This window comes from Pan troglodytes, chromosome 16, assembly GCF_028858775.2.
Source record: "Pan troglodytes isolate AG18354 chromosome 16, NHGRI_mPanTro3-v2.0_pri, whole genome shotgun sequence".
Classification (NCBI taxonomy): Eukaryota; Metazoa; Chordata; class Mammalia; order Primates; family Hominidae; genus Pan; species Pan troglodytes.
In genome coordinates, this window is record NC_072414.2 from 33,667,175 (window position 1) to 33,682,158 (window position 14,984).

General features: G+C 40.1%; 1 protein-coding gene across 36 annotated transcripts in view; it reads left to right on the forward strand.

Moving 5' to 3' along the window:
- The window catches only part of MGA (MAX dimerization protein MGA), a 148,740-nt gene that overhangs the window by 78,906 nt on the left and 54,850 nt on the right, over positions 1-14,984 (forward strand). For 32 of the 36 annotated variants that reach the window (XR_010151619.1, XR_010151614.1, XR_010151615.1 and 29 more), the window contains 4 exons: positions 7,918-8,049; positions 8,294-8,398; positions 10,873-11,540; positions 13,344-13,689. Coding sequence is in view for 26 of the 36 variants with exons in the window: in XM_054667392.2 (XP_054523367.1) it covers positions 7,918-8,049; positions 8,294-8,398; positions 10,873-11,540; positions 13,344-13,689 (1,251 nt within the window). In the remaining 10 variants the exon portion in view is untranslated. Of the gene's footprint in view, positions 1-2,528; positions 2,548-7,917; positions 8,050-8,293; positions 8,399-10,872; positions 11,541-13,343; positions 13,690-14,984 lie in introns of those variants that run through there. The other 4 variants (XM_063794769.1, XM_054667395.2, XM_063794774.1 and 1 more) reach the window with 2 other exon arrangements.

A 14,984-nucleotide genomic window follows, 5' to 3' on the forward strand; every position in this document is an offset into this window, starting at 1 on the left:
GTAGTATATTTAGGTGTGTAAACAGTAGAATACTTTTCTGTCTCATGTTTTGGCTGCAAACATCTATTTTATATATTTGATGTACCACTGGGAAGTTAATTTAAAATTTTCATTATCTTTTTTTTTTTTAATTTTACTTTGAGTTCTGGGATACGTGTGCAGAATGTGCAGGTTACATAGTTATACATGTGCTATGGTGGTTTCCTGTACCTATCAACCTGTCATCGAGGTTTTTTTTTTTTTTTTTTTTTGATGCACAGTCTCGCTCTCGCCCAGGCTGGAGTGCAGTGGCACGATCTCAGCTCACTCCAAGCTCTGCCTCCTGGGTTCACGCCACTCTCCTGCCTCAGCCTCCCAAGTAGCTGGGACTACAGGCGCCTGCTACCATGCCCGGCTAATTTTTTTTGTATTTTTAGTAGAGACGGGGTTTCACTGTGTTAACCAGGATGGTCTCGATCTCCTGACCTCATGATCCGCCCGCCTCGGCCTCCCAAAGTGCTGGGATTACAGGCGTGAGCCACCGCGCCCGGCCCTGTCATCTAGGTTTTAAGCCCTGCATGCATTAGGTGTTTGTCCTAATGCTCTCCCTCCCCACCAACAGGCTCTGGTGTGTGATGTTCCCCTCCTTGCATCCATGTGTTCTCATTGTTCATCTCCCACTTATGAGTGAAAACATGCAGTGTTTGGTTTTCTGTTCCTATGTTAGTTTGCTGAGAATAATGGCTTCCAGCTTCATCCATGTCCCTGCAAAGGGCATGAACTCATTCTTTTTTATGGCTGCAGTTTTCATTTTTATCTTTATTTTATTGTAATGCATTATCTTGACCTTGATTATGTTGCTTAATCTTTTAAAAAACATATCTACTATGGTTATTAACATCATGATCACTACCAATTTTCCTGTTTTTGGGTGTAATGAAAAATTTTAGGCTCTGCCCCAATTTTTAGTTTCTTACGACTATCTTTGATTTTAGATAGGCATCTTGGAGTAGTTTTTTGAATTTTTGACTCATTAATTTTCAGAAGGGTGTCTAGACTATTTACACTATAAGTAGTTCATTTGCCTGAGAGTCTGAACATTATAAGTTATCAGACAAGATTTATATGCTGGTCATTCCGTTTCTAAATCAAATGGTAATACTTGAAGAATTTTTGCTTTAATGGAAGGCAGCTTGTGTGACAGTGCGATCTTAAAAGTGTGCAGATCCCAGTCTCAGTCAATCAATGTGGGCTGATTGCTGTGGATTGTAATAGACAGTCACATCATAGCAATCTTGCAGATAACGTTTGCTGCTGTTTATTGTCAGCTTTAGCTTCTGCTATTTTATTTAAATAATATTATCTTATTTCTCCCTATCTTTTTTTCTCCTCTTTTCCTTTCTTCATTTCTCCCTATCTTTAACTTAACCTGTCTTCTCCCTTTTCCACTTCCATTTTTTTGTTATTTTCTTGATAATATAGAAATATTATGACATTTATATTGTGTTCTTTTAACTTAATCTCCCACATTTAAAAAATCTTAGTTCTAGAGTTAAATATATTCAGTGCTTGCAGCTGGTCCTTTTGCTCTGGTTTATTTGCCTAGTATTTGCTGGTTGGCTAAGCTTTGACTGTTTTTCTTTCTTTTATAGACATCTTAGTCAAATTTGTAATCTTTTCCTTAATGGAATGGGGTGTTCAAAGGCCAGTGTTTATGGAAACTGACTAGGTAACATATATAGTGAAATTAGCCTGAATTTGCAGGGTAGAGTTGGACTCTGGTCGGGTAGAGTACAGGCACTTCTTCTAAAGGGACAGCTGCATCAGTGGATTGTTGTCATATGGAAAAATGGGCCCAAAATTCTCAGGTCTGCTCATAGTTCAGTAGAAGCTGGAGTGGCTATGTGATGTCTCTGAACTGGTGGCAGCTAATAGTTTTTTGGGCACCTAACTCAAAGCTTTAAAATCACAGCCAAACAAAACGTATCTGTGAGCTATTACTTTTCACCTTCTTTATAGATTCTACATTTGGTGCAAGTTTGTATTTAATCCTAAGGTTTTAAAAATTTATTCAACTACATGCTGACACAGTTTTGTTTTTTTGAAAAACAATTAAATCTGTAATCTGTCTGGTACTTACTTTTCAATGTGTGAAGTGGAGTCCTGTTTTGGGTTTTTTTTCCTCTATTTTATTTTAGCATATTTTTCTCCCCAACCTTGGCTTCCTTTAAAAAGCCATACTTAGGCCAGGCTCGGTGGCTGAAGCCTGTAATCCCAGCACTTTGAGAGGCCAAGGCGGGTGGATCACTTGAGGTCGGGAGTTCGAGACTAGCCTGGCCAACGTGGTGAAACCCCGTCTCTACTAAAAATACAAAAAATTAGCCAGGTGTGGTGGTGAGCACCTGCAATCCCAGCTACTTGGGAGGCTGAGGCAGGAGAATTGCTTGAAAACCCGGGAGGCGGAGCTTGCAGTGAGCCGAGATTGCGCCACCACACTCCAGCCTGGGCGACACAGTGAGACATTGTCTCAAAAAAGAAAAAAAGCTGGACTTAAACAGTTTCTAAAGAGTAAGTTAATTTGGCTAAATATTTGTAGTAACTGTGTGATGCCAATCCCAGGGCTCTGAAGAGAATGAAAGTATTCTAGGTTCATCTCTAAAATTTGATTCTTGAAATAATTTGTTGAATTTCAACTTAATGTCATATTTCCTTGTCCTGCTATTAACTATAATTTCATTAATTAGAAAATAGCAGTTAAACTTCTTCTGAGCTGAAAACCCTTGAAAAACTAGAAAAGCTTTTTGAATTTGCTTTAAAATTGGGAAAGCAGTGTTGATTAAGCCTGGGAAAATGCTTTATTGTTGTTGGTAGTTTTACTTAAAAATAAAATAAGATTCTTAATTTTTCTTTCCGTGGTACTATATTTTTGTTTGCCATATTTACTGTATCTACATTGGTCTGCTTTTTAAGTCTGTTAGCTTATCTGAAATTATCGTCTGTCTTTGCATTTTTAAAGTGTGTTTAAAGCATTTCTCCTTCATTGCTACCAAGTCAATTATTGTCAGTTTTTTATTAAAGCTTTATGTTTTGGAAGAGTTTTAGATTTATAGAAAAATTAAGAACACAGTGCAGAGAATACCTGTTTTTTTTCCCCCCATTCCTAATTCTCTCAGTATCCAGAATTTCTCCTATTAATATCTAACATTAGATTGGTACATTTGTTACAGTTAGTGAACCAGTACTGATATATTACTATTTAAAGTTCATACTTTATTCAGATTTCCTTAGTTTTTACCCAATGTCCTTTTTTTTGCATCTAGGATCCCATTCAGGATACCACAAGACTTTTAGTAGTGATGTCTCCTTAGGATCTTCCTGGTTGTGACAGTTTCTCAGATTTTGTGTTTAATGACCTTGACAGTTTTGAAGAGTCAGGTATTTTTATAGATGTCCCTCAGTTGAGACTTATCATCTCATCATATCAAGAGTACATACATTAACATGATTTATCACTATTGATGTTGACCTTGATCACCTGGCTAAGATATTGTCAGTTTATTCACTGTGAAGTTACCCTCCCCCCCCCATTCCCCACCCTCCCTTTCTCTCCATATTGTACTCTTTGGAAGGAAGTCATTATGCTTAGCTCACACTTAATGTGCAAGAAGTTATATTGTACCTCCTTGAGTGTAGCCTATCTATATAAGTTATTTGTAGTTATTTTGCACCAGAGATTTATCTATTCTTCTTTTTAAAAAATTCACTTAGATGAAACTCCATCTCTACTAAAAATACAAAATTAGCTGGGTGTGGTGGTGCGTGCCTGTAATCCCAGTTACTCTGGAGGCTGAGGCAGGAGAATTGCTTGAAACTGGGAGATGGAGGTTGCAGTGAGTGGAGATCCTGCCACTGCACTCCAGCCTGGGCAACAGAGCGAGACTGTCTCAAAAAATAAAAATAAAAAATTCACTTATCAGTGTGGACTCTTGTCAGTTTTAATGTTTTGTTTTGGTTTTTGGTTGTTGTTTTTGAGACAGGGTCTCGCTTTGTCACCCAGCCTAGGCTGTAGTGCAGTGATGTGAACATGGCTCACTGCAGTCTCGACCTCCTGAGCCCCAGTGATCACATGTCAGCCCCCCAAGTAGCTGGGACTACAAGCACATGCCACCACACCTGGCTAATTTTTTTTGGTATTTTTTTGTAGAGATGGGGTTTTGCCATGTTGCCCAGGCTGGTCTCGAACTCTTCAGCTCAAGAGGTCTGCCCGCCTTGGCCTCCTGAAGTGGTGGGATTATAGGCATGAGCCATTATGTCTGGCCGGTTTTAATGTTAATTTCCTTTATGAGTAATGACAATATTTCAAGAACTGTCTCCCTCTTCCTTTTTTAGTAATTTAATAAAAATGCTTTATTTTTCCTTCAAATATTTTTTTTTAGAGATGGGGTCTCCCAGTTTTGCCTAGGCTTGTCTCAAACTCCTGGCTTCAGCCCATCCTCCCAAGTAGCTGGAATTACAAGTGTGAGCCATGGTGCCCTGCAGTAAAAAAAAAAAAATTCTGAATGTTACATTAAATTAGTGATTAGCGGCTAGGCGCGGTGGCTCACGCCTGTAATCCCAGCACTTTGGGAGGCCAAGGCGGGTGGATCACAAGGTCAGGAGATCGAGACCATCCTGGTAACACGGTGAAACCCTGTCTCTACTAAAAATACAAAAAATTAGCCGAGAGTGGTGGTGGGCACCTGTAGTCCCAGCTGCTGGGGAGACTGAAGCAGGAGAATGGCTTGAACCTGGGAGGCGGAGCTTGCAGTGAGTGGAGATCGTGCCACTGCACTCCAGCCTGGGTGACAGAGCAAGACTCCGTCTCAAAAACAAAACAAAACAAAAAAAATTGGTGATTAGCTGGAGTTTTCCTTATAATATGTGCTTTTCTATTCTGTGTTTACTACTTATATAGGTGTTTATAGAACTATAAACATCTTGAGTGTACTTTTGTATTTCAGTGGTTTTAGCTAGCAGTTGGCATTTTTGGCTATATCTTATTGTAGGTGAATCTGCCTTTGCTTGAATGTAAAGTTATCTCTTTTCAGCTTTATCTTTATGAGTCTTTTTTTGTAATGACATTATAACACATTTTTAAGAAGTAGCTTCTAATATGGTGAAATGAAGCAAAACGATTTAGAAGTATAGTTTAAACTGACATGTAGACAAGATTTTAGGTTCTAAGTAGGCTCTGGTTGAATAAAAATATAAAAAGATAATAGGTTTTTCACAATATGCTTTCTATGAATTATTCAGCCAAATTATTTTCTGCAAGCTAAAGTTTTTATGCCCATTTCATATGAAATCAGCTGAGTCTAGGTCTCAGTTGTCTGTTACTTGGGGAAGGATTTTCTTGCATGACCTCAGGTGATCTGCCCACCTCGACCTCCCAAAGTGCTGGGATTACAGCTGTGAGCCACCATGTCCGGCCTCAGATTTCTTTTTGTTTACCTCTCGTAGGGACTTATTTACCCTATGCTACCTACTAAAAGTCAGTTGGGAAAACATAACACTAAAGCTTCTTGAGGTCTTTTTTTTTTTCAAGACAGGATTTTGCTTTTTTGCCTAGGCTGGATGGAATGCAGTGGCACGATCATGGCTTGCAGTACTCTCAACCTCCTGGGCTCAAGCAGTCCTCCCACCTCAGTCTTCTGAGTAGCTGGGATCACAGGCACGTGCCATTACACCCAGCTAATTTTTAAATTTTTTGTAGAAATGGGGTCTTAACCTGTTGCCCAGACTCATCTTGAACTTTCGGGCTCAACCAGTCCTTCCTCTTTGGCCTCCCAAAGTGCAGGGATTACAGGTGTGAGCTGAAATGCCAGGCCTGCAAAATGTCTTTTATCTCTCTGAGATCATCTGCTTTACAGAGAAAGTGCAGTAGATTCTCAAAGCATACAACTGAATGTGGTGGATTGGTGTTCATTTTACTGTTGAGAAAACTAAAGTTTAGCCCAAGTCATACAATTAAAAAGTAGTAAAGACAAGATTAGAAATCATTGTTTTGACTCATTATCCTATATTTCCCGTAGTTGATTGGGAACATGAGGAAAGACTGTTTTATTTGATTGATGTTTTAATCATACTGTGTGATTAAATACAATAAATATGTAATACAGGCCAGGTGCGGTGGCTCAGGCCTGTAATCCCAGCACTTTGGGAGGCCGAGGCGGGTGGATTACGAGGTCAGGATTTCGAGACCAGCCTGACCAATATGGTGAAACCCCGTCTCTACTAAAAATACAAAAATTAGCCGGGCCTGGTGGCACACGCCTGTAATCCCAGCTACTTGGGAGGCTGAGGCAGGAGAATCGTTTGAACCAGGAAGGCGGAGGTTGCAGTGAGCCGAGATTACACCATTGCACTCTAGTCTGGGCAACAGAGTGAGACTCCATCTCAAAAAAAAAAAAAAAAAAAGAATAAATAAATATGTAATACAATAAAGATATGTTAAAGAACTGGAATTGCAAACTAAAACAAAATAGCTGTCTTTTTTTTTTTTTTTTTTAAGAGATGTGGTCTTCCCACCTCAGCTTTCCAAGTAGTTGGGCCTACAGGTGCACGCCACAGTGCCTGGCTTGCCATCTTTTGTTCAGATAGATTTTATGTATAGGATACATGGGGTTCATAACCTACCTAATGTCTTTACCTGTTAGAGAACCAGCACTACGTGAGCTTTTTACTGGAAACTTATGCCTGTGACTTTTAATGGCTTTACTATGATACTTAACACTTAGCTTTTTTTTTTTCCCTTTTTTTTTTTTTTTTTTGCAATAGAGTCTTACTCTGTCTCCCAGGCTGGAGCGCAGTGGCATGATCTCGGCTCCTTGCAATCTCTGTCTCCCAGGTTCAAGTGATTCTCCTGCCTCAGCCTCCTGAGTAGCTACAGGCACATGCCACCACACCTGGCTAATTTTGTACTTGTAGTAGAGATGAGGTTTCACCATGTTGGCCAGGCTGGTCTCGAACTCCTGACCTCAAGTGATCTGTCTGCCTTGGCCTCTCAAAGTGCTGGGATTGCAAGTGTGAGCCACCAGCTCCGGCCAATAATTAATGCTTCACTTTGAACTTCTTTTGGCTTCAGTTTTATTAAAATTTAAGTTAAATACCTTCCCAAAATATTGCCTCTTAACCTATAAATAAGGAAGTCATAATATTTTTAGGCTTGATTAACCATAAATGTCATTAATAAGAACTAGAGAACCAGTAGCCATAATCAGGCCAGCAGCTTAGTCTATGGTGAGTTTGTAATAGAGGCCTTAGACAGTCTCTGGACCACAAAGAGTTAAAGCACAAGAGATCTGAATTTTGCTGTTTTTTAATTAGTTACCTTGCTTAATAAATTATCACAAACTTAGCAACTTAAAACAATATATTTACTGTATCACAGTTTCTATGTGTCAGCAGTCTGGGCATAGCTTAGTTGGGTCCTCTGCTTAGGGTCTCACAAGGCTACAGTCAAAATATTGGCCAGGCCTGGTTTCTCAGAGACTTGGTTGGAGAGGGATCTGCCTCCAGTTTCCCTCAGCTCATTGGCAAAATTTATTTCATTGCAGCTCCAGCAAGATGGATAACTTGTGTTATCACATGCACATTATCATGCACGTCCCATCTCCCTTACCACATTTTATTGATTAGAAACAAATTACAGGCCCTGCCTACCATACTCGGGGTGAGGGGAGTTATACAAATGTGTAATACCAGATGTCATGGATCATGGGGCCACCTTAAATTGAATCTGCTACAGTTTGTTTTTTTCATTGTTTTTGCTCTTCACTATCTCCTTTCTCTCTCGACCTTACCCCCCCACCATCTCCCAGGCACAAGTTAAAAACAAAGAAGGGAGATAATATGATTTCTGATTAATCTATGGAAATATGATTTCCTTTTTTCTTTTAGTGGGCTTAAAATTGAATTCAGTGGATCCAGCAATGAGCATTGATCTTAAATACTTGGGAGTACAGTTACCTTTGGCTCCAGCTACTAGCTTTCCTTTTTGGAACCTTACAGGAACCAACCCTGCCTCTCCTGGTGAGTATGTAACATTTGTAAAGTCAAACACTATTTTTCTTGAAGTTTACGTTATTTGTAACGTAAGTAAAAAGCTACCTTTATTGGTGACATTTAACATTAGTCTAAGATAGATCTTTTGTCTGTTGTTATAGTTTTGATAAGTGATTTATACACTTACCAAATTAAAGTTTTATTAATTAATTAGGTCCATAATATTGGCCTGCTAGAATTTTGGTCATCTGTTTGACTTTTTCTTTTATAGATGCGGGATTTCCCTTTGTTTCTAGGACAGGGAAAACCAATGATTTCACTAAGATCAAGGGATGGAGGGGAAAATTTCATAGTGCTTCTGCATCTAGGAATGAAGGTAATTAGTTTTTTAAAAATTTTTAAATGTTCTGAAACATGTAGCCAGAAACCTTTTGTTAAAAGTAAGTCTTGGTTGTTTTTCTTCATTCCTTCTCGCCATGGGTTTTTTGTTGTTGTTGTTGAGACTGAGTTTTGCTCTTGTTGCCCAGGCTGGAGTGCGATGGTGTGATCTTGACTCACTGCAACCTCCACCTCCCAGGTTCAAGAGATTCTCCTGCCTCAGCCTCCCAAACAGCTGGGACTACAGGCATGTGCCACCACGGCTGGCTAATTTTTTGTAATTTTAGTAGATACAGGGCTTCACCATGTTGGCCAGGCTGGTCTGGAACTCCTGACCTCAGGTGATCCGTCCACCTCGGCCTCCCAAAGTGCTGGGATTACAGGCGTGAGCTGCCGCGCCCAAGCCTTCCATGGTTTAAAATGAACTGAAAATACTTGTCTTGCTGTTTTCTGTCTGCTACCCATTTTCCTGTAGTCACAACCCTGAGGTTCAGTCAGGCTTAAATAATTGCTGCAGCCTTTTTAACAGCATTTCTGTTATTTCTGTTTCTGCAGTTACAAAAAACATTCTCAAGCATTAGTTTAGAACTGTATACTTCAGAGTTGTATAGTGATTTCCTATAGTCTTATACTTCAAACTAAACTAATCCAAGCATTTTGACTGTATCCCCTCTTGGTCTCCGTTCTTATTGCTTTTCCTTGTTCACTGCATTCGTTTGCAATTTAACCAGATAAATATGCCAGTTTTCCAAAATACTTTTCTCACCTTTTAATCTTTTCACAGTATTTATAACAATGTAATTCATGTCTCTGTACTTAATTTTTTTGTTTCTTAAAAACTGAATTTTGTGGTTGGGCGTGGTGGCTCATGCCTGTAATCTCCCAGCACTTTGGGAGGCCGAAGCAAGCGGATTGCCTGAGCTCAGGAATTCAAGACCAGCCTGGGCAACATGGTGAAAACCCCTCTCTACAAAAAAATGCAAAAACAGCCAGATGTGGTGGTGCATTCCTGTAGTCCGAGCTACTTGCGGGGCTGAGGTGGGAGGATCACTTGAGCCCAGGGAGGTTGAGACTGCAGTGAGCCAAGATCACACCACTGCACTCCAGCCGGAGTGACAGAGCGAGACCCTGTCTCAAACAAACAAACAAAAACCCAACTAAATTTTACACCCCTCTTCTTGTGGTCTTCCTTCTTCTCTAATGTTTTGTATCACACTCCAGGCATTCCAGTCTTTCTCCCTCGCTTTTTAAAGACGGGGTCTTGCTCCATTGCCCAGGTTGGAGTGCAGTGGTCCAATCTCAGCTCACTGCAGCCTTGACCTCCTGGGCTCAAGTGATTCTCCCTGCTCAGCCTCCAGAATAGCTGTGACCACAGGTGTGCGCCACCATGCCTGGCTAAGTTTTTGTAGAGCTGGGGTTTGTGATGTTGCCCAGCCTGGTCTTGAACTCCTGAGCTCAAGAAATCCGCCTGCCTTGGCCTCACTAAGTGCCAGGATTACAGGCATGAACCCCCGTGCTCAGTCTCACTCTCATAAATAATCTTTTGGCATTCTGTTGAGGCCTGCTTTAATTTCTTTTTTTTTTTTTTCCCTGTTATGTGTTTTTTTTTTCTTTTCTTTTTTTTTGAGATGGAGTTTTGGTCTTGTTGCCCAGCTGGAGTGCAATGGCGTGATCTCGGCTCACCGCAACCTCCCCGTCTTGGGTTCAAGCAATTCTCCTGCTTCAGCCTCCTGAGTATCTGGGGATTGCAGGCATGTGCCACCATGCTCAGCTAATTTTGTATTTTTAGTAGAGACGGGTTTTCTCCATGTTGGTCAGGCTGGTCTCGAACTCCCGACCTCAGGTGATCTGCCTGCCTCAGCCTCCCAAAGCGCTGGGATTGCAGGAGTGAGCCCCTGTGCACAGGCTCCCTGTTACGTTTTTACTTATCTTTGGTCTCTTTAATCAAGTCAAAGATTGTCAAAGATTGAAGATTCTTAGGTTAAATACATTGTTAGCACTTTGTAAGAATTAGTGCCTCAATAAATAATATAATGTGATAGTTTTAGAGTAAGACATAATTTTAGAGAATGGATTTTAATGTTTTTAGTGCCCAAGACTAGAGAATGGATTTTAATGTCATTAATATCTGAGACTCATTCTCTTCACTTGGTTTTATTTATTTTTTCTTTCTGAGGAGGGATAGTTTGTTTATTAATGTATTTATTTTAAAAAATTTATTTATGTTTTTAGAGACAGGGTCCTTGTTATGTTACTTAGGCTGGTCTTGAACTCCTAGCCTGTAGCGATCGTTTTGCTTCTTCCTGTCAAAGTACTGGGATTACAGGTGGGAGTCACTGTGCCCAGCTAAGGGATAGTTTAGAAGATTCACTATCTTGTAGCTCAATATTCTTGGCCATTTTTAGTGTTTTTATGGAGATTCATAAATCTGTCCTAGATTTCTTTAAGCATTTTGTGTTTTCTTATTTCTAGGTGGAAATTCAGAAAGTTCACTGAAAAATCGTTCTGCTTTCTGTAGTGATAAGCTAGATGAATACTTGGAAAATGAAGGCAAGCTGATGGAAACAAGCATGGGTTTTTCTTCTAATGCTCCCACATCTCCTGTGGTGTACCAGCTTCCCACTAAGAGTACCAGCTATGTACGAACACTTGATAGTGTACTAAAGAAGCAATCTACTATTTCCCCTTCTACCTCTTATTCTTTGAAACCTCATTCTGTACCCCCTGTCTCTCGAAAGGCAAAGTCTCAAAACAGACAGGCAACTTTCAGTGGCCGAACTAAATCAGCTTATAAATCCATTTTACCATACCCTGTTTCACCAAAGCAGAAATACTCTCATATGATTCTAGGAGATAAGGTTACCAAGAATTCTTCAGGCATCATCTCAGAAAATCAGGCAAATAACTTTGTTGTGCCAACTTTGGATGAAAATATATTTCCAAAGCAGATTAGTTTGCGGCAGGCACAGCAGCAGCAGCAGCAACAGCAACAGCAACAGGGAAGTCGCCCTCCAGGCTTGTCTAAATCTCAGGTGAAGCTAATGGACCTGGAAGACTGTGCACTTTGGGAAGGAAAACCAAGGACATACATCACAGAAGAGCGAGCAGATGTATCCTTAACAACTCTACTTACAGCTCAAGTAAGTAGCTGCTGTTTTCTGGAGGTATATTAGTGCTTGGCTAGAAAGAGCGAGGTTAGTGAGGGGAAATGGGAATGGTACTTTTTGGCAGGGTGATCAGCTAGTTTTTAGCATTTAGAACCTTCATGGGAACTCAGGCTATGTCTTCCCCATTTGTTCTTTACCAACTAGATACTCAGGTGTAGATTTCTCCTGCCATCAGAGAGAGAGAGTACAATTGCACTTTTGAATAACCTCTCTCTCCTGTATAAAGGCAACTGACCATTCTCAAAATCTCTGATTTCATTTTCCAACATATGGGCAAGTACATTGGCTGATCTTGTTAAAACAACTTTGAAAATTGTGCTTTTATTTTTTATTTTTTGAGATGGAGTCTCGCTCTGTTGCCCAGGCTGGAGTGCAGTGGCAGGATCTCAGCTCACTGCAGCCTCCGCCTCCTGGGTTCAAGCTATTCTCCTGCCTCAGCCTTTCGAGTAGCTGGGACTATAGGCACATGCCACTGCACCTGGCTAATTTTTGTATTTTTAGTAGAGACACGTTTTCGCCATGTTAGTTAGACTGGTCTCGAGCTCCTGACCTTAGGTGATCCACCTGTCTCACCTCCCAAAATGCTGGGATTACAGGCATGAGTCACCACGCCCGGCCTGAAAATTATGCTTTTAAAAGATACTAAATCCCAGGAAATTGAAAATTAAAAACCTCTGGAGAGAAACCTTTATCTTTTGTGAAATTTTGTATTAATAATTTTTCACTTATTTATTTTTATTTTTATATTTTAGAAGTCTTATGGCAAGGGATGCAGGAAGGAATTTTTGATCTATTGATGATGTACCTATCTTAGCAGCCTCTGGTGCATGTGAAATGATGCCACAGCACATTTATTTATTTATTTATTTGTTTTTGAGACAATGTCTCACTCTTGTTGCCCAGGCTGGAGTTTAGTGGCGTGATCACAGCTCACTGTGGTCCTCCCACCTTAGCCTCCTGAGTAGCTGGGGCCTGTAGGTGTGCACTACCACGCCTGGCTAATTTTTTGTATTATATTAAAAATACAAACGGGGTTTTGCCATGTTATCCAGGCTGGTCTCAAACTCCTGGGCTCAAGCTATCTGCCTGCCTCGGCCTCCCAAAGTGCTAGGATTACAAGCATGAGCCACTGCGCCTGGCCTTCATCATTACTTTTTTTACTTTCCATTTTGTAATTCTATGACTGAATTCTGGAACTGAAGATCATCAGATGTTGGAACTAAATGCAGATTATTTTATTCATTATTAATCCTTCATAAAGACTTTTATTTATGTATTGTCCTATTCTTTTTTTATTAATTACCCTACAATAGGGACCAGCAAACTTTTTCTGTAAAGGGCCAAATAGTAAATATTTAAGGCTTTGCAGACCATACACACTCTCTATAGCAGTTACTGAACTCTGCTGTTGTAGTTCTTCAGACGGTATGTGTATGCATTAGCCTGGCTGCGTTCCAGTGAAACTTTATGACACAGGCTGGATTTGGCCCATGGGTCTCAACCTTTGTTAATCTTTGCCTTAGAACATAACGTATAATTTATATTGAAAATAAATCCATCCTTGATAGTTTTGCCTATAATTGTCTGTACTAAGCATTAGAATGGCAGATTGTTTAGAGCCCTGGTTAGATTCATGTTCTGTCCTTTGAATCTGCATTAGTCCTGTGCTGTTAGTACTTAAAATCAGAGAGTAATGCAGTCCAGTATATGACCATAAGTTGGTGGTGGTGTAGGGGGATGGTTTAGTGGAATTACAATTTTCTCCTTTGACTTTAGGCATCCCTCAAAACTAAACCTATCCACACAATCATAAGGAAACGAGCCCCTCCCTGCAACAATGACTTCTGTCGACTGGGTTGTGTATGTTCCAGTCTAGCTTTGGAGAAGCGCCAACCTGCTCACTGCCGCCGACCAGACTGCATGTTTGGTTGTACTTGTTTGAAAAGAAAAGTTGTACTTGTTAAAGGAGGATCCAAAACTAAGCATTTTCAGAGGAAGGCTGCTCATCGAGATCCAGTATTTTATGATACTCTGGGAGAGGAGGCAAGGGAGGAGGAAGAAGGAATCAGGGAGGAGGAGGAACAATTGAAAGAGAAAAAGAAGAGAAAGAAGCTAGAATACAGTGAGTATTAATTGAGAGTTAAAACTGTGCCATATCAGTTTTTGGAAAAGTATGGTTATTTTAGAATAATACAACCTACCTTAATCCCGATCAATTATCCAATAAGAGCTTTGAGACTTCTTATTATCCTTACATGCTCTTTCTGACTGGCTATCTGAGATGCACACAAACACACACCTTTTTTAAGTTGAATTGTTCTCTGAGAATTGCTTTTTTGTGCTAAATTTAAATCATACTGTTACTTGGTTTTCTAGAATGCCCTTGATCTTTGAGTTTCTTCCATTTTCTGGATTGTGCGCATGTGCACACACACACAGGTAGACACACGTACGTTCCTTGGAAAGACTATAGATGATCCATGTAATGCATCATATTTTCTAAAAGGAGAAGTTTGCAAAAAGACCCTCTGGTCATGGTTGGAGATTTGGGGACAAAGTAGGGTTGTGGTAAAGCTGAACATCATGTACTGTGTTGAAAATTGTGGTTTTTTTTGGTGGGAGAGGATAAAATATGATGTAGATGTAGACCCAAGTTACATATTATTTCATTATTGATTTTTTCGTTTCTGTTATATCTTTGTATTTTGTTCAAATGTATTGAAATGATTTTACCGTATAATTGAAACAGGTTTCTTAGTTTATCAGGGGATTAATACTCCTTTTCTTGGCAATTTATGTTTATACTTCCTGTTGCTCTGTGCTCATTTCAATCAGAGATGATGATTAATATTTCAGTGTATGTTCCATCATAAGGTCATGTTCTGCTTTCCACATCAACAATTGTAGATCTAATTTTATAATGTTAGTTTTAATGGCTTCATGTTGTTATAATCCCTTTGGTTGGATAGGTAGCCTTTTTGGGTTTTCTTTATTATAAGCTGTACGGTGATGAACATCCATGTTCAGGATAGGCTATTAAAAGTGGAATTGCTGTGACAGTGTGTACATGTTAAACATTTGTAGATGTCACTAGACTTGTGCCAACTTCAGACGTATGCCAGTAGTCAGATACTGGATGGTGCCAGTTTTCTGTTCTCTTGCTCTGTTGCCCAGGCTGGAGTGCAGTGGCATGGTCTCAGCTCACTGCAACCTCCACCTCCTGGGTTCAAATGATTTTCCTGCCCCAGCCTCCTGAGTAGCTGGGATTATAGGTGCCCAGCTAATTTTTTTATATTTTAGTAGAGACGGGGTTTCACCATGTTGCGTAGGCTGGTCTTGAACTCCTGAGCTCAGGCAATCTTCCTGCCTCAGCCTCCCAAAGTGCTAGGATTATAATAGGCATGAGCCACTGTACCC